The sequence below is a fragment of the Myxocyprinus asiaticus genome, chromosome 40, assembly GCF_019703515.2.
Source record: "Myxocyprinus asiaticus isolate MX2 ecotype Aquarium Trade chromosome 40, UBuf_Myxa_2, whole genome shotgun sequence".
Classification (NCBI taxonomy): domain Eukaryota; kingdom Metazoa; phylum Chordata; class Actinopteri; order Cypriniformes; family Catostomidae; genus Myxocyprinus; species Myxocyprinus asiaticus.
The window spans coordinates 34,618,801-34,641,844 of record NC_059383.1 but is presented as its reverse complement, the minus strand read 5'-3'; the positions used below and the strand labels follow the sequence as shown (position 1 = coordinate 34,641,844).

General features: G+C 39.0%; 1 protein-coding gene across 3 annotated transcripts in view; it reads right to left on the bottom strand.

Annotated features, from left to right (window-relative positions):
• The window catches only part of LOC127430761 (tyrosine-protein phosphatase non-receptor type 13-like), a 101,954-nt gene that overhangs the window by 20,948 nt on the left and 57,962 nt on the right, over positions 1-23,044 (bottom strand). For 2 of the 3 annotated variants that reach the window (XM_051680784.1, XM_051680785.1), the window contains exons 9-29: positions 22,785-22,875; positions 20,172-20,370; positions 19,959-20,033; positions 19,226-19,400; positions 17,591-17,741; positions 16,627-16,765; positions 15,923-16,075; positions 15,323-15,505; positions 14,743-14,905; positions 14,221-14,587; positions 12,656-12,765; positions 9,675-9,734; positions 8,308-8,397; positions 7,722-7,829; positions 6,617-6,748; positions 5,967-6,400; positions 4,035-4,163; positions 3,040-3,133; positions 2,420-2,505; positions 1,648-1,816; positions 1,250-1,464 (exon numbers count right to left, since the gene is read on the bottom strand). In XM_051680784.1, coding sequence (XP_051536744.1) covers positions 1,250-1,464; positions 1,648-1,816; positions 2,420-2,505; positions 3,040-3,133; positions 4,035-4,163; positions 5,967-6,400; positions 6,617-6,748; positions 7,722-7,829; positions 8,308-8,397; positions 9,675-9,734; positions 12,656-12,765; positions 14,221-14,587; positions 14,743-14,905; positions 15,323-15,505; positions 15,923-16,075; positions 16,627-16,765; positions 17,591-17,741; positions 19,226-19,400; positions 19,959-20,033; positions 20,172-20,370; positions 22,785-22,875 — 3,323 coding nt within the window. The remainder of the gene's footprint in view (positions 1-1,249; positions 1,465-1,647; positions 1,817-2,419; positions 2,506-3,039; positions 3,134-4,034; positions 4,164-5,966; positions 6,401-6,616; positions 6,749-7,721; positions 7,830-8,307; positions 8,398-9,674; positions 9,735-12,655; positions 12,766-14,220; positions 14,588-14,742; positions 14,906-15,322; positions 15,506-15,922; positions 16,076-16,626; positions 16,766-17,590; positions 17,742-19,225; positions 19,401-19,958; positions 20,034-20,171; positions 20,371-22,784; positions 22,876-23,044) is intronic. The other variant, XM_051680786.1, reaches the window with a different exon arrangement.

Sequence of the window (23,044 nt, the reverse complement as noted above, 5' to 3'; positions counted from 1 at the left end):
AAGTTTTGGGCTCATAACTCAAATATCTAAGTTCCTTGAACTTATTTATCTTCAAAAATCTATAGACTTAAGATTTTAAGTGTTAATAACTCAATTGTTAATAAAGTGTTAATAAAACAATTTAGTACAAAATTTAGGCTATGGGGAATACCCATAATCTCTTGCACTTCAGTGTCCCTTAAGACCATGTTAACTCTATTTACCTCAGTTCACCTTGTGCATGTGCAACTGAAGCGCAGGAATATATGCATTTCAGTGGAGAATTACGTTTATTTAATGACTGACCTCAAATCAGTTATAATTTTCTGAATAATTTGAGCTGTGTTATTGTATGATCTAAATTTGAGTCAATTCAACTTAAATTATTAAGTAGAAACAACAATATTTAAATAGCAAATCTGAGTTAAGTCTACTTACATCTAGTTACCTTAACTTAATTAGTTAACAATTAATAATAATTCCTTATATTTATATAGTGATTTTCTAGGAACTCAAAGTGCTTTACAAAGTATAGGGGGACTCTCCTCAACCCCACCAGTGTGCAGTATCCACCTGGATGATGTGACGGCAGCCATAGTGCGCTCACCACACACCAGCTATTGATGGAGAGAAGAGTAGAGTGATGTAGCCAGTTTAGGGATCGAGATTATTAGGAGGCCATGACAGATAAGGCCAATGGGGGGAATTTGGCCAGGATACTGGAGTACACCCTTGCTCTTTATGAGAAGTGCCCTGGGATTTTTAATTGACCACAGAGAGTCAAGACCTCGGTTTAATGTCTCATCCTAACGACAGCGCCTTTTTTACAGTATAGTGTCCCTGTCAATATACTGGGGCATTAGGACCCACACAGACCACAGGGTGAGCACCCTCTGCTGGCCTCCCTAATACCTCTTCCAGCAGCAACCTTAGTTTTCCCCATGAGGTCTCCCATCCAGGTTCTGGCCAGGCTCAAACCTGCTTAGCTTATGGGCAACCAGGCAAGAGCTGCAGGGTGATATGGCTGCTGACGATAGTGCTTTAGCAGAGTTAAATTCATTCTATATGAACACCAAGGTAAGTGAACTTAATAACAGTTGGAGGCACCATTACTCAATTCAATTGAGTAAAGTCAACTTATTTGGCTTTTCAGTGTGGACGTGGCCTAATATTCGCAACATTTTTGCTTTTTTTTTTTGTTTTGTTAAAAATGTTGTATTTTTGTGGGGGGTTTTCAATCCTCTCAGACCAAAGTATAGGGTTAACATACATGTTGTGACAATCCTTTCAGTGATGTCTGATTGACACGCAGGATGACGTCGCCCACTTGGATACGGCCGCTCTCGGCTGCTGGTTGCCCAGGAAACAGCTTCTTGACCCGGACCATACTGGAGCCCACCGGCTCTCCGGGAACATTCTCCTCACGACTGAAACTGAAGCCCAGACCGGATGTGTTCTTCAGCAACCCCACCTCAAACGTGTTATCTAGAGGGGATAAAAAAAGGATGATTTACAGCAAGTTCACACCCAATAAAGTACGGGTAAAAACTTTCTACCTATTCATGGTTTAAAATCGTTTGGTTCCTAGTACAGATTTTCAACGAATACGCTTTTAAAACCACATTGGTATAAATCTGCCTGCAGTAGGCAGTGCGTTCCACCTCTCACCTGCTGTGATGAAGTTGTAGTCTGCTTTGTTCACTGGTGTAGGCTCTTCTGTGCCTGTGTTCTGTGTTTCTGAGGGATTGTTCTGGAGATTGGCAGTACCTTGAGGGGTCAGGGGGGCATGAACAGTGTCTGCTGGGGGCTGACCTTTCTCCAGCAACAGATGGACCACCTGAGAAGAGGCAGAGAGATGAAAGAAAAACAAAAGGGAGAAACAGAATTTAAAAATCTGGTGAAGTTTGTAATACAGAAAATGGCCTCTAGGGGGCACCAGGCTGCACCAATATCAGAGAATATTTATTTATGAGAGATGGGCCACTTCTATTAAAATGGATAGGAGAAATTGGAATGCCCAACCAAGAAGCTCCAAGAAGCTCTAGTGTCCAACGGTTAATGGATGTAGAAAGGAAGTCCCACCTTACAGGTAAAAGAGCCAATCACCTTTTAGAAACAGGCATCGCCTGTCAATCAACTCGAGAATGCACATGCGCATTAGCAATACAAGCTGGGAAAATGTCGCTTTTTAGCATAATATGAGGTAAAGCACAATTTATGATACAAGTGTTGCCAGATTTTACTGCTGATTTGAAATATGTTGTTTAAACATAAGCTTGGCAAGCAGTTTTTGAGATTTCGGTGTTCCCCATTCAAGTAGATAGGAGCTGCACTGTCATGACTGGAAATAGCCTTTAGGGAGCATTCCAAAGATGGCTGGCAGTGGACTGACTTGCTAGAAAGACTTTGATCGCAATACAGCATTCACTAGTGTTCTCACCTGCCCAGTGTCTCTTAACAGCTCTACTGCCTTTTTGTGAGTGGCGCCTTCCAGGCTCTTCCCATTTACGGCCACTACACGGTCTCCTACAGGAAATAAAATCCACCTGCTTACTTCTTAAGATGTCTCATAACTGGGTGAATCTTAAAGAAATGTCCAGGTCGTATTTCAATGGAGCCCCTTAGAGGACAGGGACGGGATGCATTTTCTAAAATAGTCCTGCATTCCCTCAGAATCAAGTTCAGTACAACAAATACTACCATTATGTACACTAACATTTGTACTATACAATTTAAATAAATTACCTTTTTTTTTTTTTCATTAGAGTGACAAGATATTTCACATGAGATTTTTGACATTATTGTAGGTTACTAAATATTGGGGGAAGAGAGTGCATAATTGTCATGAAAAGAATGTAACACTGCAGAAAATATTTTCTTGTTTCTTATCTAAATTTGGTATTGATAATTGTATGTCTTCTTTTGATTTTGGGATTAAATATGACCTGAAATATGACCTTAATTTCTTTGTGAGATTCACTATGTGACAGACATCAGATGGTAAATGCAAAACCCAAGAACTAGCTTTTCTTTAATAAGGTGAAAATTACACTTTTTCACCTTTCTTTATCCTGCCATCCAGCTCAGCTGCTCCTTTAGGGATGATAGATTTGATGTATATCCCTCCATGCCTCACCGTTGTATTCGAGCCACCCTGTGACAAACAAACACATAAATACACCCATACAGAGATGCATTATGGCAATAAACAGTCCAACAGCCATGTTCTGGTTCTTTATCACTGTATTAATTTATTAGGTGCTCAATTGGACACCTTCATTTACATGATAAAGATTATGAGTGATGTATTATAAATCAATAACTAAGCTTACATGATCGAACCATATGAACCAAGCAACACCCACCCTTACATACAAGAGCAAAATCTTGATTTTACTTGAGTTTGAGAATGTATGATTAAAGGGACAGTTGACCCAAAGATGTTCACCCAAAGATGTTGTTCCAAACCCATTTGGAAGTCATATGTGTTTGCAAAAACATGAGGGTGAGTGAATGATGACAGAATTTTCATTTTTAGGTGAACTATGCCTATGCTTTTTACTAAAACCTGCATTAATTCCTAAATTAACAGCATTAAATTGATTACTTAAAATGTTTTTAGTCATAAAATCATGATTAAGGTCTACAAAAAAAAGTGGCATGCTTACGAATCTCAGCAAAGAATCATTGTAAAAATCACACCGCAGCAAACTGAGTCAAGCAAATGCAAATCCATGCAGGCATTAGTCTTTCTCCTATATATATACAATAGAATCAAAAATGTATTGTATTGTTGGGTGTGGGCAAGTGTTCAAATACCCTGTTGTACCTACTGTGATTTCGGTTTTACCGTTAGCAAAGGAGCCAATTGATATGCCTGTAAAAATCTGCATGCAAAGAGCCAAAATCTACTTTCCCAAAACTGAAACCAAGCGAGGAGCTTCAAAAAGCAGTGAGAGCTATGGATACAAAAACAACACACGCACACACAAAGTAATGAGTAAAGGAGAAACAAAGGAGAAAAAAGAGAGAGCGGAAACCTTTCCAAACAGTACCGTGACACTAATGCCCAGACTGCTATCTATTTTGGACAGCTCAACGTCAAATAGATCTCCAGGTTGGAGGCTATTAACTTCTGGGCTACTAGCACTTAAAGTCTCCGTGTCGTTGTTGGGAGAAACCCCCTGTGAACAGAGAAGAGCTGGGTAAATACATGCAAGGGGCAAGAAGTCAGAGGTTATGGGCTGAATGTATCTGGTTAAGGGCCGCTGTTTGGTGTAGACATGCAAAAATGCATTGCATTTACATTGAGAAATGCAACTGGTCAAGGAGGAAGGAGGGGGAGATGGTAACAAGCAGAAAGTATTGTTTTATTTATGTTTAACATGTTTGCTTGGCAAGTGTGTGTATTCAAGATGCAACTACTCTATATATAAGTAGTTAACAAAAGTCTTTTGGAAAACCAACTTGGAATAAACGTTGGGCCACATACTGAACATATATTTCACATGTCTGTGTGAGACGAGGATGAGGGCGTGGCCGGGCCGTGAGGGTGCACGGCCGGCGCAGTCACCTAATCAGCGCGAGAGAAAGATAAAGTCCCAGCTTCCTCCTTTCCCCACCGAACAGAGGTCTTTTACATTCAGTGCCGAAACCCGGGAAGGAGGGATGCTCTGTCGCTCCCGTCCGCCAGGTGAAGGAGAAGCTGTTGCTGTCCGCCAGGGGACAGAGGAGTCGCTGCTGTCCGCCAGGAGCCGGAGGAACCACTGCCGTCTGCCAGGAAGCGGAGGAGCCGTTGCCGTCCGCCAGGGAACGGAAGACTCGCGGCCATCCGCGGGGAGGTTGAGGAACCGCTGCCGTCCGCCAGGGGAGGAGCAGCTGTTGTTTGCCAGAGGGTGGAGGAGTGGCTGAGGACCAGGTGACAGCATGTCCAGTGACTGGCAAGCCACTTTTTTTCTCTCTCTCTCTCTCTCTCTCTCTCTCTCTCTCTCTCTCTCTCTTTCTCACCCGCTCGCTCTTTCTCTCTCCCCTCTCTCCTCATCTCTCTCAGTTTCCTAGGCGGGGAAGGCCGGCCGGAGGAAGGATGGCCGAAATGGCAACACCTCCCCTCCAGGAAGGGAGGGGGGCGAGTAAGTCAGGCCGGAGGTCTCCCTGGCCTGAATCTGGTGGTGGAGGTGTGAGACGAGGAGGGGGCCGTGGCCAGGCTGTGATGACGCACGCCTGGCGCGGAGTTGAATAATCAGTGGGAGAGAGATAAGGGGGGGCCTGAGACGCCATTCGAGAGAGAGAGAGAGAGATGCACAAAGCTGTATGCGTCTTTGTTTGATTTGCATTTTATGTTATGTTTGAGTTCAGTTTGTTACTAAAATTTTACATTGACTGTTCAGCTGGTTCCCGCCTCCTCCTTGCCCATCTTAAGATCCTTGTTACACTGTGAAAGTGTAACACTGTGTACTAACTGGGTGTGGTGATGCAATACATTTTTTGTCCAAACCAGCTGCGACTGCAACAAGCAGCGGACGACAAGAGTTTTTGATATCTCACTGGTCCAATATCCCTCTCTACATAACTGTATATTGAAAATAAAACATTAACTAGATTTTTTCATTTTCTCAAGAAATTTTCAAATCACTACTAAATAAGTTTACAAATAATTACTTCTCACTGAGAAACTCTTGCATCGCACCTAGTTAGGACACAGTGTAAATGTAAAAATTTTTTGGATATCCCAAATTACATTCTGAATCTCTTGACATGTAGGGAACTCAAAGGAGGGATACAATGAGTGAAAGAGATCTTATTTCCTAATATTCCAAAAAAATTATTTTAATATATTTTGTGAAGTTAGAACACTGAACTGACACTTTAAAATTCAGACACCGCATGTTAAAGTTCATATCAAAACAGTTAAACAGAAATTGTATTCAAAACTTAACCTATAGGTGTGAATCAAAGTTCTTTCAAATCACTACAGAGACTGATTCTACCTTTTTAGTCTTTTGTTTATCTTGGCTACTTGAGCATGTGTCTTCATCCATGTCGGAATCCCCTCTGTCTGAATATTCCAGCTCTTTCGGAACCTCTGGGACTTTGGATTTCCTGGTTTTAGGGGGCAAAGCTGGTGGGATGGCCTCAATGGAGGGTTTACTGTCAGCGAATAGCGACTGGGCCGGTGTGGTACCCTCAGTGGGAATTTTGCGATGGAATCCATTGAGATTAGCTTGCAGGTGACCAGCGCTTTCTGTTCGAGAATCCTGCGAACTTATGCTCTCCTGTCGGACTGACTGAGGTGGAGATGTTTTGCTGTAGGTGAGAGAGGGGCTGGGAGAGTCTGCATGCTCTTCTGAGGAATAATCAACATCCATTTCTTGTTCTTGTGTGGCTGAGCCTGATTTGTAGTGTTGGATTCCTGAAGTAGCATCTAAGAGAAAAAGAAAGTTTGATAACAATATTGCCAACTATACAACAATTCCAGAAGTTTATCTTGAAAACTTGTATGTCTTCCCCTGCCACCACACAAGGTAGAGTCTGCAACATCTGCTTTTGACCAGTGGGGGGCAAAACACACCCAAAAACCTACCTTTAACTTAATCAGTTCTTAGAATAGGTCCATAAACGTGTATATTATTTGCATTACCTGGAAACAGCCTCTCTTTAGGTTGAGAGACCACCAATGTGACATCATCAGGAGCACTCTGGAGAATCTCCACCACAGTGTTGTGTGATAGGCCCTCCAGACTGACATCATTCACACTCAACAGCCTATCACCTGCAAGTATACACATACAGTAAAAGTGCACAGTACACAGTAAGTGGTAAAAACCTTACATTAAACATACTGGAATTGTTAAAAATGTTCTGGAATAGTTCAATGCTTTCTAAAATTGTCCAAAAAGCTTTTTTAGAGTCATTTGAAGCACTTTAGAATCGTTTGAAGCACTCTGGTTCTAGAATAGATTGAAGCGCTCTAGAATCGTTTGCAAACATTCTTAGAATCGTTTGAAGCACTCTTAGAATCGTTTGAAGCACTCTGATTCTAGAATCGTTTGAAGCACCCTGAACCCGTTTAAAGCACACTAGAATCGTTTGACGCATTCTAGAATCGTTTGAAGCATTCAAGAATCGTTTGAAGCGCTCTAGAATCGTTTGAAGCACTCTAGAATTGTTTGAAGCACTCTAGAATTGTTTGAAGCACTCTAATTCTAGAGTAGTTTGAAGCACCCTTGAACCATTTAAAGCATATCATTGGAAACATTCTAGAATAGCTTGAAGCACTTTACAATTGTTTGAAGCACTCTAAAATAATCTAAAGTCCTCTTTAATAGTTTGAAACACTCTAGACTCATTTGTAGCACTCTAGAATCATTGAAAGGAATCTAGAATCATTTGAAGAACTCTGAGCCCTTTAGAATTGTATGATCACTCTAAAATCATTAGAAGCACTCTCAAAGCAGCAATCTAGAACCATTTGAAGTCCTCTAAAATCATTTGAAGTATTTTAGAATTATTTGAAGCACTGTAAAACCATTTGAAGCACTCTGGAATCTTTTGAAGTACTCTAGAATTATTTGAAGCATTCTACAATCATTTGAAGGAGTCTACAATAATTTAAAGCGCTCTAAAATCGTTTCAAGCACACTAGAGTCATTTTTATGCACATATAGCACCTCTCCTTTTTACCACAAGAGGGCGTCATTCCACAAGGCCCCTAGTAGCCAAGTACTAGTGTGTTCGCTTCATACCTGGTTTCAGACAGCTGTTCATATCAGCAGGTCCACCAGGTGTGATGTAGCTGATGAGAGTGCCCAGGTCCTGTTGCCCTGAGTTCTCTCCGCCAACAACCTGAAAGCCTGAAACGCAACACACAAACAAGCCTGAAACAATTCATTTTACCAAGTCGCACCAGTGACAGAAAGAAAAATTTCCAAATGCCTTTACATATATGCTCCTGGGTTCAAAGATACATTTTTTTTTTTACATTTATTGAGACTGTCCCTTGTCCGTTTAATGAATTTCATCAATGAGTGATATTTTCTCTAATGACTAATCAATCAGTCAAGCCAATTCTGATAAGATAATACAGTTCAAGTCGCTTTCTCTCAGCGGGGAACGTAAAACAGCACTCTCAGTCCATGAGCAGGATTCATGAATAACTGTGTTTGAACGATGAGGGCTGCCAGACGTCTGCTCTCTTCACACTACACTTCATTCCTGTCATTTATATGCGTGTGTGTGTGCTGATTATCCTTACTACCCTCACCAGGCGTTTAGCAGCATGTTTGTGTCAAAAGGGCTCCTTCTCTTTCAGCAGCAGTTGTTTTTACTCACCCAGCCCGTATTTGACGTCTTTCTTCAGATTTACAGTCTGTATCTCTCGCTCTGGGGAGGGTAAGGCATGTAACTTCTTTTTCAGGGAATCTGTGTGTCGGAAATACCAGAGAGCGATTTAGAATGGTGTCCATACACATATACACAGACAAATAATGACTAGCAGGCAGTGTTTCTAATTCAACTCTTACAGCTTTCTAGAAAACACACACACACACACACACACACACACACACACACACACAAACCAATCTAAAAGCCTCTGAATGTTACTTTTTGGGGGGGGGGGATTCACAGATCCATAATTTTCTGCATAAAAAAGTTGCACATCAAGCATATTTTTGTACCCTTCAGCTGCACTTGACTTATTCTGGGTAAAATACATTACATTAAATACATTGAAGTTTAGCATCTGCTAAAATGCATCTGTTGCCGCTTGTTCCTTTTCACAGAAAATAATTATAATTCATCCATCAGTTTTGTAAAAAAAAAGGAAAAAAAAAGAAAATGTAACAATCATTAAAAAAAATTTTAAAAAAAAAAACATAAAAAATGATATAAACTCTGTGATTAATTATTTTATTGTTTTTGAACTGAGATAAATAATTTTCTGAATGCAACAGTAACGGTTGCTGTAAATGATGCCAAACATTTTTTTTAACGAAAGTATTCCTTTAAAGATATATTTTACCCAAGAATGAAATTTCTCTCATCATTTACTCCCCCTCATCTCTCTTTGTAACTCTTTTCTTGGTGCTAACAGATAGCGTTAGGCCTGGCCTCCATCTCTGATATGCTATACTAACGTGCCATGGCTAGTACTCTGCAGCTCATACTCGGGGATCAGGGAGATTAGACCAAAGCATGGCAGTATATCAGAGCTGCAAAACCCACTAAAAACACACAGCTTAGCGGAGCATTTTTAATGGCCCACAACAGCATGCGTCCGAGTCAGAGTGAGGGCAATGAAACTTGAGCCAAGACAGAGAGAGAGAAAGAGAGTGTGCAATGCAGTGCACTAGAAAAGACGTTCTCCGTGCCATTTAAAACAGCAGAGTGGACACAGTAATCTGAAGCATGCTGGATTTGGCAAATTCTCCTCAGGAATTGGGATTGTGAGCTCTGATGTCACTGTGAGGTAAACTACTGTTATTGACATTAAAAACATGTCCGCTACACTAAAATTCAACTACGCTTTCAGCAGATGTTTGTGTTTCGGGGGCAGTCTAGGATACAACATTTCCTCCCAAGTTTCAGGACTTTCTAAATTCGACCACTGAAAAGAAACAAATGACTATGTGGAACAGTCTGTAGAGCCATGCTAACTGATGATGCAAAGCTAAACCAAACACAAATATATACTGTACCACTGATTCCTATGGAGGAGGCAGGAGTAGTGGGCACTCCAGAGCTGTGCATGCTAACACCTGAAGAAGATAAGGATAGATGCTAAAAAAAGACTTGTCTCTGCTAATATATATATATAAACATAATTTGTATCAAAAAAGGGACATTAGGACAAAGATTGTCTTACCATTTGCAGTAAACATAAACCGATATATCGGCCATGCCAATAAATTGCCCGATATATAATCATTTTTAGATTTACCCATATTGGCCAATAACTGTGTACGCTTGGTCATACAGCAGATGTTAGGTTAAAAAATATTTTTTTATATTTTTGTATAATGACTAGTGGTTAAACCGATATATTGGCTGATATTTGGTATTTTTAAATTATCGGCATCTGATGATAATTGTCCTGTGTGGGACTCTGGGTTTACTTTGTGATGACTGACTGTACGTTATCTATTGCATAAAAACAAGCACAGATGCATATACCAATACATGACTGCAAGTGTATAAAATTCAGATTCTGATCTCTTTTTATGCCATCTCTCCACATGCAGAGGAAGATGCTGCGAGGATCTGGGCTGCTGCTCGCTCTGATCTGACAGCAGATGCAATGGAGGGGTAAAATGATAAGATCATTGAGGAAACAGAGGAAGAGAGCTGTTAAAAAGATGAAACGATAGAAGCAGACATACTCTGAATCCATAGAGAGGGATGGAGACAGATTCCACCCACTCTATGAGAAGAGTAGAGTAGAAAGAGAGATAGAGAGAAAGCACTCAAAAGAAAGGAAGTTAGAGACAGCAAAAGAACATTCAAAAGCAGAGAGAGACTCCCACTGATTCATGATGGCAGACTTGTTGTTGGATCATTAGTGATGTTGACTAGTTTATATAGATTTTTAAAAATCCATTTAACATTTTTTGCAGTGGCACTTTAATTAGCATGCTAATTAGCATGCTGTGCTAGTTGCAAAACAGTTTGAAAGGTAAAACCCTCTTGGAAAACTTTTAAATCTTTAATTTCCAATTCTTTTTAAAGGGAAAGTTCACCCAAAAATGAAAATTCTCTCATTATTTACTCACCCTCATGCCATCCCAGATGTGTATGACTTTCTTTCTTCTGCTGAACACTGAATAATTCAGCTCTGTAGGTCCTCACAATGCAAGTGAATGGGTACCAACATTTTTAAGCTCCGAAAAGCACATAACGACAGCATAAGTAATCTGTAAGACTCCAGTGGTTAAATCTATACCTTCAGAAGTGATGTGATAGGTGTGGGTGAGAAACAGATCAATATTTATGTCCTTTTTTTCCTATAAATTCTCCTCCTTGCCCAGTAGGTGGCAATATGCACGAAGAATGTGAATCAGCAAAAACAGAAGAAGAAAAATGTGAACGTGAAAGTGGAGATTGATAGTAAAATAAGGACTTAATACCCACTTATCATATCGCTTCTGAAGACATGGATTAAACCACTGGAGTCGTATGGATTACTTTTATGCTGACTTTATGTGATTTTGGAGCCATTCACTTGCATTGTGAGGAAATACAGAGCTGAAATAATCTTCTAAAATCTTTGTTTGTGCAGAAGAAAGAAAGTCATACACATGATATGGGGGTGAGTAAATAATGAGAGAATTTTCATTTGAGTGAACTATCCCTTTAAGCACTGCCGATAAACTTCCATTCCTTCCATTTTCTTTGCCAGCTGTGTTACAATTTGCACTGTTTTTTGAGCAGCTTACCGTGAGATAAAAACAGTCTAACTTTTAAAAAGTCTAACAGTCTAACTTCGTCTTGCTGTTTATGAAAACATAAACGTGTCCAATGTAGATGTGTCCTAAGAAACCAGCTTAATAAAACAGCGCTTAATAGTTCACCCAAAAATGAAAATTCTCTCATAATTTACTCACCCTCATGCCATCCAAGGTCTGTGTGTGTGTATGACTTTCTTTCTTCAGCAGAAAACAAATGAAGATTTTTAGAAGAATATTTCAGCTCTGTAGGTCCATAAAATGCAAGTGAATAGGTTCCAAATTTTTGAAGCTCCAAAAAGTACATATAGCCATCATAAAAATTATCCATACGACTCCAGTGGTCTACGATATATCTTGTTTTACAAAAAATTTTTGGTTCCGGCCAGCTTGAGGTTTGTACGGTGACGAGGGTGGAGTTCAAACTGCCTTTCGCGTGACTTAAGCACGTAAGCCTCCTCTGCATAGATATTCATCTTTATTAGCAGCTGTTTCTATAGACCGCTGTACTTTTTTGACACAAAAGGAGTTTATGCAGCGGTCTGAGCAAGCAGCTCGGTCTGAGGCATCTCCTCCACTCACTCACTTGCATTCAAACCAATTCAAACAGCTCTCCTTGTTCACCGTTCCAAGATGTCGCCACAGTAGACATATTCAAACCAGATGAATGAGGCATCTATGTATGATTCTCTAGGATCCTCTGTTGTAAACAATACTCCGCTTCCGTTTTTGTTTTTTTCGTATTTCATGCGTCAGTTCTCGTGTGAACTTGCCAACGTGCTTGATCTCGACCCTCATGAAATTTTTGTAAAAAAAAGTTTTATATATTGATCCATTTCTAACACACCAAGCGTTTCGCTTTAGAAGACATAAATTAATCCACTGGAGTCGAACGGATTACTTTTATGATGGCTATATGTGCTTTTTGTAGCTTCAAAAATTTGGCACCCATTCACTTGCATTTTATGGACCTACAAAGCTGAAATAAACTTCTTAAAACTAAAAATCGTAATTTGTGTTCTGAAGAAGAGAGAAAGTCAGGCACATCTGGGATGGCATGAGGGATTGTAAATTATGAGAGAATTTTCATTTTTTGGGTGAACTAATCCTGTAAGACTGATTAGTTGTTCAGGTAACTCAATTACTAGTCAATTTTGAATATGTAATTTTGCACCTATTTTCTAGGTAGGTGTGTGGAGATCAGACAGAAACAGCTGGATGTGTCTCTCCATCCTCACCTATGACATATGCCTGTCCCGTGTCCTCACAGGAGGAAGAGTTAAATTCTTTCTTCAGGCTTTTGGGGCTCCAGCTAGGACTGCCATGGGCCGTGGAGCTGAACACACTGCTGATGTAGGGAAAAGAGAAAATGATGATGAAAAACAGAGCAGCAGCAATTACTTCCAGCAGCAGAGCAGAATGAGATCTTTTTTTCCCCTCTGATCAATCCATACATATAAGGGGAGGAGGGAAAACTAATATTGCAAAACAGCAAGGTAGAAATGTTTCAAGTCAACATGAAATCAAAATTGACATTTACTTTCTTAATAGATGTTCCTGGTCTTAGTGTGTATGATTCATCAGTACAGAATATTCCAAAGAAAATGTGCTTATTGCAATCTTTCATTAAAATGTAATAATCCATACGACTCCAGTGGTTTAATCCATATCTTCAGAAGCAATATGATAAGTGTAGGTGAGAGACAGATCAATACTGATCAACAGATCCTTTTTTACTACAAATTCTTCTCCTTGCCCAGTAGGTGGCGGTCTGCACGAAGAATGTGAATCACCAAAAGCACAAGAAGAAGAATTATTTTTTACTATCAATCTCCACTTTCACTTTCACATTCTTTTGTTTTTGCCGATTAGCATTCTTTGTGCATATTGCCACCTACTGGGCAGGGAGGAGAATTTATAATAAAAAAGAACTTAAATGTTGATCTGTTTCTCTCCCACAACTATCATATCATATCGCTTCTGAAGATATGGATTTAACCACTGGAGTCATATGGATTTATTTTATGCTGCCTTTAAATGCTTTTTGGAGCTTCAAAGTTCTGGCCACCATTCACTTGCATTGTATGGAACTACAGAGCTGAAATATTCTTCTAAAAATTTTTATTTGTGTTCAGCAGAAGAAAAAAAAAGTCATACACACCTGGAATGGCATGAGGGCGAGTAAAAGATGAAATAATTTTCATTTTTGGGTGAACTATCCCTTTAATAATCAAATCAATTCCCACTGGATAAAATAAAGTACCGCCATACATTTTATTTTTATTTTTATTTTTTTTATCCTGTTTCAATCTGAAAATATGTCACATTATGGAAGTAAATTGGTCACAAACAGTTTTCTTTTCATGTTGACTTTAAGAACTAAAACTAAACACAATTCATAAAATCGTAATCTGATTACAATCTGATTAAGACTTTTTTTAATTAAAAGACCACAGTTCTGCTGACTGTGCATTACACCACAGAGAGCAAAACAGTAAAATTATCTTCACACTGAAGGATATAAAAAATTTTGCAAGCATGTGTGAACTTAGTGTTATTATTCTTGCACACACACACAAACATTCACACAAAGTCTGTCTCTCTTGAGATCTGATGAATGCGGTTGGCCCAGAGCAGCTCAGTGCCAGGCTGACAGAGCAACACAGACATGCAGAGCAAGAGAGTGAGACAGTGGAAAGGCATTAGAAAACAAACTGCAGCAGAGTAGGAGAGTGAGACAGGGATAACTGATTACAACTGGGTATTTGTTTTGGTAAATATGTCTTCCATTTGTATCTCTCACCTCTCCTGCTGTCTGTTGACCGAGATGGAGTCAGTGTCAGAGCTAGCACGCTGGTGTGATGTTGCGAGCACTTGGGATCGGCCCATGCCGCTCTGTGGTTGGCTACTAAAAGGCATCATCCTGTGCTCTGGTGACTCAGGCAGCTGACACAGGTTATGATGGGAACGACTCTTCATCCTGGCATTAGAGCTGCTGTTGAACCCTGGATAGGACAGGTCAGGTGGGACAGAGATCCGACTCGATAAGCCCTTGCTGAGGGACATCTCAGAGTACGAGATCCTCTTGTAGAATTCGGGGTCGGTGCTGGGGGACAGACTGATAGCACCCATCCCATCAGTGTACTGCAGACTGCTTAAAGGAGAGTTCTCTGGAGGGAAGACAATGAGAATATAATTGCAAACAAATACTCATCACTTAAACACTTCTTGCTCTTTAACAACTTAGAATAACAAAAATAAAGAGTGAACAAAAAAACTTTTTTATGTATCTCTATTTCTGGTTCCTGTCCCGATTGTCCCTTACCCAAGTCCTGCAGTTCTTGGTTGTTCTGTCTGGCCTTCATGTGCAGATGGAACTTGTACTGAGCCGAGCAGAGCTGCAGCAGATATTGGCAGGTCTTCTGAGTGTCTGTCTGAAACAGGTGTTTTATCCCATCCGAAGTGTTCTGCAAGCAAATTTTCTTTTTCTGCCATATAGAAGCACATATACACAAAGACAATTGGAGTGTGCCTTTGAAATGTGAAAATACTCCATGTGAAACTACTTAAAGCTGAAAAAATTGTTCCCCCCTTTTTTTGTGGAAAATTATGCTTCTAGAAGCTTTAAACTCTGAATTTCAGTGTCAGAATCTTCTAGCACAGCTTTGTGACCATTTTACCCAACGTATGCTCAAAAAATATATATTTTAAGATTTATGCATTTCAATTTCATAACAAAATTCCATCGAATTGAACTGAGTAATATTACATTTAACATAAAAATTTTTTTAACATTAAACAATTTATTTTGATGTAATTTTGTTATGAAATTGAAATGTGTAAATCTTGAAAATAAACTAAAATATTGTTTAATCGAATACAATATGCACATTTGAACATCTTACATTAAAAGAGATCTTCTTGGTATCCCTCCAGGGGAACCGTAACACAGGGGTTCGATTTCCATTCAGGACCTCAAAGATGAGGACACCCTTGGAGTACATGCCCAGCATGATGCCAGTCTGGGATCTCTTCTCTGGCAGCACGCGATGGAAATGTACTCCATATTCCGTCAGCCGCTGGCTCACCTTTTCACAGCAGAGAAGAAACAGATCTAATCACATGCAGACTACAACAACTGCAATTAGGATACCAAATCTGGTGTCATGAACAGGATCAAATCACTAATAGGCAGCTTATTCACAATTGTTGACAACTCATTGTATTTATCTTGTGGAGAAAAAACTGCAAGAAATGTTTGTGAATGTGTACAGCCAAATCTAAGGACAACGTATGGTCTTGCAACTTAAATAGCCAAATCTTAAAAAATGTCATCAAGACTGCTATTTTTGGAGTATCTGCAACATAATGTTTAAGGGAAAACAGATTGCACAAATCTACATTTATTTCAGACAGTTACGGAAGTCTGGCCAAGCAGGGACCTCTTCCTAGAATTGCATTGCATTTGGAGAGTAACAGTAATGATGTTATGGTTTGTTCCTGACCTTTAGGAACTCCAGCTCAGCTTCTTCCTCCATGGCACTGTAGTATGTGCTGTGGAGTTTGGGCAGCTCTTCTTTAATGGTGGTCTGATCAATCTTATCCAGCACTGAGGCAGGGAGGTAGTGCTCTGTCCGGAAATATGTCTTTCCGTGGAGCTGACGAAACATTGAGGAGAAAACGTACTTTGGAAAGAAGGTGCTTTAAAATCTGATTTCGTATTTTAAGAGCAAAGATTGTACTTTCTGTTGCACAAAGATCATACTTCCTATTGTTATACTATTTTTATACAGTATATTATCCTTTTGTTAAATATATTACATTTTTGTTTTCACATTTGCCATTTCTTTACTATATATATTCACAAACACAAAAATCCTATTTACAAACAGGAAGAATCACAAAGAATATACTGTAAATAACCCATTGTAAGAAGCTGAACCGCTAAAACAAGAAAAAAAAAAAAAAAGATACGAAGAGCTCGTCTAAATTCCAAATAAATAAAAATGTAAACAAGCTCTTCCCTCACTTTCGACCTGACAAAAGCCAGGAGAAAATTTCCAAAATTAAAAGGTAAAGAAGAAAAGTGGCGGTAAAGATTCAATACATCTTTACATCGATTTCCTAAAAAAAAAAAAAAGTGTTGTGATTTTCACAAATATGTTGTAAACAAAAAATACTTTCTATTTTTTTCAGATGTTAGTTGTACCTCAGGCTGATAGTCTCCAAACTCTGCCTGCAGTGCCAGAGATGCCAAGATCATGGCATTTTCCAGGTCACAGCACACCCGCTCCTCTAGGATATCTTTGCGCAACTGCAAGTAGTACTGGTGTTTGGTCATTGCATGCCTACACAAAATAACATTGATTCATTTGGGTTAACTCGAAGATACATTTACAGATGTCCCATCAAAATGTGTTAAGACTTTTGAAAGAACAAATATCATGCAAATCGATATGCATTAGTCTCAGCCAAGCAGATTACGGATGACTAAATCTACAGACTGCAATGTTAATTTGGAGTAAACATTGGCCACTTATATACACGATTTCAGTTTTATGTTCATAATAACAAGTTACTAATTTCCATTTCATGTAGGTTTATTCATCTAGCTAATTGCACTCTTCATGCCTGAAATACACTTAAAGGATTTTTTTTTTTGTTTGTTTTTTTTTACATTTACAACGAGCATCTCTCATGCATTCATAAATGTGCAAAGGAGAGCTTTGGTGGAAGTCAACATTTTCTGTATTATCTGTATTCACTGTAAAATAACTTAAATTGTGGGTTTTAAAAACTGTTTTAAACAAAAACCTATCATATGCCTTCAAAAGACTTGGAATATGGTGCACGATTTGTATGGACTACTTTTATGACATTTTGGGGTCCTTTTTCAGCTTTAAAGTGAGTCATTGCACTGAAAACAGCTAATGAGACATCCTTTAAAATCCTTATTGTGTGTTCCACAGAAGAAATAAAGGTCATTCAGGTTAGGAACATCATGAAGGTGAGTAAAACATTTAGTGGACTATTCCTTTAAGTCTAAAAATGCTCTCTCTTTTGCAGTGCAAAACTAGGTGGATTCTAAGGCAGATAAATTAGCAAGTCAAACATGAAGCTGAACTCCAGCACATATTTGGACACGTGTGAGTGAACACTGCAGGTGCTCTTACTGTATCAGATTGACATCATCTTGAAAGAACTTGATACGCAGAAACAAATTAAAATTGACATCCGTTTTCTTTTTTTTAGGATCGTCCTTCCAACCGTCAGGCGCCACCTTTGAAAGTTTGGCATCGGGTTCGACAAAAAAGAACTCGTCATCTAAAGAAAAGAAAATAGACAAAGTGATTATAAGAGTTATAGACATCATAACAAGCAAAGCAGCCTCTGAATTGGTGCTGAAGGCTTGGGAAGGATGAGTCAGAGGACTTAATTAACCATCTATGGACACAAACCATCCATGTCCATTAGAGCGGTGTCATGGAGGAGCGGTGTGTCAGAGAGGAAACAACAGAATTATTTATTCTGTTATTGCAATGTTTCGTAATCAAACAGCACTGTACTGTTTACCTGGAACAGGTACCATTACATAAGCTGCAATAAATCACATACTGCTGATGTTTTCAGGAAAATTCTCCCTAAATATTACTTTTTTTTTCTTCTTCATGATTCAGAAAATTAAAAGGTAAGCTCCATTTTTTGCATTATTCCAAAAGAAATTAGGTGTACTTTTGAAAATTGTGCTTAAAATCTTGTAGATTTACATGAGACGATAAATCTCGTCATATGCCTAGATTACATGAACAGCTGAATACTACACACTTTATTAATTCAGTTGAATCAGATCATACTTTAGGTATGTTATCCTACCCACAGAAAACTACATATAGCTTGATAGTGTTTTTTAATACTGTATTACTTTTGAATTACCCTGATTTCACTCTGTAATCTATATAAAATGAATTCAAACTGAATTTAGTTGAATTATATAACTTTGTCATCCCATGCATAGGAAACTACACTCCTCCCGAAAACAAGTTATCGCTGCTTTGTAAAGTGTTCACTACTCTAAATTGTTCTGTATATACACTGTTACTGGCGTAGTCATTTCAAACTGAATTCAGTTAAATCAGATTACTTTAACTTAGCCATTCCACCCAAAAGAAACTACACATCTCCCAAAAAAACAAGATATTTCTGCTTCGTAAAGTGCAATTTCTTCCTCCGAATTACTCTGCATTCACACTGTAACTTGTGTAAAGTGAATTCAAACGGAGCTCAGTTGAACCAGATTAATGTAGCTCTGTCACCAACCCAAAGGAAGCTACTCTCCTCCTAAAAACAAGATACTTATGCTTTTTAGTGTTTATCAATACTCTTTTACTCTCAGTTACTCTGCATTCACACTATAACTTGCTTAAAGTGGATTCAAACTGAATTCAGTTGAATCAAATTACTTTAGCTCTGTCATCCTACCCATAGAAAACTACACACCTCCCAAAAAATAAATAAATAAATAAATAAATAAAAATAATAATATTATATATATATATATATATTTCCGCACTGAAAAGTGCACTTTATTACTCCGAATTCCTCTGCATTCACACTGTAACTTGCGTGAAGTTAATTCAAACTTAAATCAGTTAAATCATGTTACTGTAGCTTTGTCATTCTACTGTTAGGAAACTACACTTCTCCCAATAGACAATACATTTCTGCTTTGTAAAGTGTTTTTCAACACAATTCTAAGCCGGTTTGTTTAGTGTTCAACAGTAGTTTTCGAAGGAAAGTGTTTTATGCACCTTTAAGGAAGGCGAGGCCAAAAAGGTGGTGTTCCACCAGGCCGGTGTGAGCTACGACCATGTCCAATACGTCCTTACAAACGGCCTTCACATCACAGCACAGCTCCAACTTCTGACCATTCAGCAAGACCACCCCCACCTTCCTCAGACTCTCCTCCACCTTTCCGTGTTTATTCTGTCAAAACGCAAAAATAACTGAACACATACCTTTATAGAGATGTAGCAATAGACAGCTAAATAGTTAAGACTGCCATTGTCCAGGGGGCCTGGGTAGCTCAGCGAGTATTGACGCTGACTACCACTCCTGGAGTCGTGAGCACGAATCCAGGGTGTGCTGAGTGACTCCAGCCAGGTCTCTTAAGCAAACAAATTGGCCCGGTTGCTAGGGAGGGTAGAGTCACATGGGGTAACCTCCTCGTGGTCACGATTAATGGTTCTCGCTCTCAATGGGGCGTGTGGTAAGTTGTGCATGGATCGCAGAGAGTAGCATGAGCCTCCACATGCTGCGAGTCTCCGCGGTGTCATGCACAATGAGCCACGTGATAAGATGCGCAGATTGACTGTCTCAAAAGTGGAGGCAACTGAGACTTGTCCTCCGCCACCCGGATTGAGGTGAGTAACAGCGCCACCAAGAGGACATACTAAGTAGTGGGAATTGGGCATTCCAAATTGGGAAGAAAAGGGGATACAAAAATAAAATAAAACAAAAATTTCATTTCTGACAATGTCTCACCATTATTGATGAAGGCACTTTTAGAACAACACATGGCTCACTGCTCATCTTCACAAACTCAGGGCCCAAGAAATTCTACAACAACAATAAATACGTTGTTAAATATAAATGTAAAACTATTCAAAGTGCTTCCACATTCATATAATATTTGTGTCATTCACACTGTAACTTGTATTATGTGAAGTCAAACTGAATTCAGTGGAACTGGATTACTTTAGCTTTGCGTGGATGGAGGCCGGCATCCAACGAACTGCTACGGAGGGGTTCCACCAGGTCCAGCAAGGAGGTTCTGCGGTCTTCTCCAGGATAAACGGGGGCCCGGGAAAGCCGGGCCTGGAGCCTGTGCATCTCTTCCTGTCGCTGGATTAGAAGTTCTGTGCCCGACAGCTCATCCTGACCAGCTTCAAACAGCCTGAACACAAGGCAGAGAAGGAAATTGCTATAATCCAGTACATTTTTTATTGTACTTGGACAAATTGGTAACAATACTTTTACAGCCCTTTTCACTTTTGGATAATATGTTGATCTATTTTTAAAAGTAAAAGTTACATACATCAACATTAGATTATCCATTATGAAGCAACAATGAAAAATAGTATAAATATAAATTAACATTACCCAGGACAAATAAATCCTAAATAAATGATTATGCTATTATGCTATATATATATATATATATATATATATATATATATACACACACACACACACACACACACACACACACACACACCGATCATGCTATGCTATTCTTCTCACCACAGTTGTACAGAGTGGTTATCTGAGTTACCATAGACTTTGTCAGTTTGAACCATTCTGGCCATTCTCTGTTGACCTCTCTCATCAACAAGGCATTTCCATCTGCAGAACTGCCGTTCACTGGATGTTTTTGGTTTTTGTCACCATTCGGAGTAAATTCTAGAGACTGTTGTGCGTGAAAATCCCAGGAGATCAGCAGTTACAGAAATACTCAAACCAGCCCATCTGGCACCAACAATCATGCCACGGTCCAAATCATTGAGATCACATTTTTTCCCCATTCTGATGGTTGATGTGAATTAACTGATTAACTGAAGCTCCTGACCTGTATCTGCATGATTTTGTGCACTGCACTGCTGCCACATGATTGGCTGATTAGATAATCGCATGGATGATTGTTGGTGCCAGACAGGCTGGTTTGAGTATCTGCTGCTATATATATATATAAAATGTAGGCATCCCTTAATGTTTTTATAAAGTTTTATTTCTTTTGGCATCAACACACAAAACACTAAATATTGTGACAAAGTCTCTTGAATTTAAAATATATGGATGATTAAATACATTTAACCAACAGATATGATACTAATCTGGAAAAGCAGCAGCTCTGGGCATCCTCTTGGAATCAGTTACACAAACCCCAACCCCAAAACTTCCTTGAAACACTACTAGCACCTGGCAACCATCGCCATGATCACATAACATTTACTGCAGGGAAATATTGTGGTGAGTAGTGCATTTATTTATCCAGCAGGGGGAGTTAAGAGACACTGACTAAAACACATGAGATGGGAGCATTTGCACTATCAACACTAATTTGTGAACTTTTTTGTAAACACTTTGTTAGTTTGTCAGGGTTTAGGTGAGGTTGAATGTGACAAAAGCTGCCAGGAGATCACTGTAAAAGTAGTTAAAGCGATAGTTCACCCAAAAATGAAAATTCTCTCATCATATACTCACCCTCATGTAATCCCAGATGAGTATAATTTTCTTTCTTCAGCAGAATGCAAACAAAGATTTTTAGAAGAATATTTCAGCTCTGTAGATCCTCACAATCCAAGTGAATGTGACCAGAAATGTGTAGCTCCAAAAATCACATAAAGGAAACATAAAAGCAATCCATAAGTCTCCAGTGGTTAAATCCGTATCTTCAGATGCGATATAATAGGTGTAGGTGAGAAACAGATCAAAATGTAAGTCATTTTTTTACTCTAAATCTTTATTTTCACTTTTAAATCTGAAAGTGAAAGTTAAAGTGGAGATTTAGAGTAAAAAAAAAAAAGGAATTAAATTTTGTTCTGTTTCTCACTCTTTTGGAGCTACAAAATTCTGATCACCATTCACATGCATTGTATTTACCAACAAAGCCAAGATCTTCTGAAAATCTTTGTTTGTGTTCTGCTGAAGAAAGAAAGTCATATACATCCGGGATGGCATGAGAGTTAATAAATGATTAGAGAATTTTCATTTTTGGGTGAACAATCCCTTTAATGTGAAGAGAGAGAAACAAAGCAAAGTGCCAAGTAGTTCACAGTAGACATTTACTGCTCTTATGATAATGTAAGTGGTAAGGACATATTTAAATGCTCACATTTTCACTGCCAAAAACCATACATCGAATTCTATTCATTGAGCAACTCACTTTTTTCCCCCCATACAATGAGCAACAGACACAAGTTTACTAAGTGTTCTACGTGAGGCCACACCATAGACTTCTATAGTTATTTATACACAGCTCATTAGAATTACTACAGACTTTATAATGATTTTTACCTATAAGGATGTCTCCACAGGGATGTTTTGTCAGATATGGCAAATATGTAGGGACACTTTTGTCTCCAAAGTATAGCTAAGAAATCCCCCACACAGCTGCAGTTTGTGTAACCAGAACTAAATTCAAACAGGTTGAGAGGAAATTAACTCAGGAAGGGTTTATATGATCATTAACCTTGGCTGGGGTCCGAAAGCACAAAAGATCACAAAAAGGGGTCTTTACTTAAAACAACCTGTGCGTGCACGATTGATCGGCACAATGCAGGAAAAATCATGGGAAGTGTGACAGTATACCTGTGTCTCTGTGCACTGTTGAGTGACACTGCATCATGCTCCAGCAGTCCGACCTGTGAGCTGTACCGTCTCATATCTTCAGGCTTCTTAGCTGTGTTTACAGAAGAGACAGAGAAAAACTGTGTGAGACCCTGTAGAATGTGCCTTCCACAGTACAGTAACATGCACATCAAAACATATCTTTAAAAATGACTTTGCCCACTTTCGATTGAACTGTTACAATTTCCACAGAAAACATATGATCTCATTCACAAATGCTG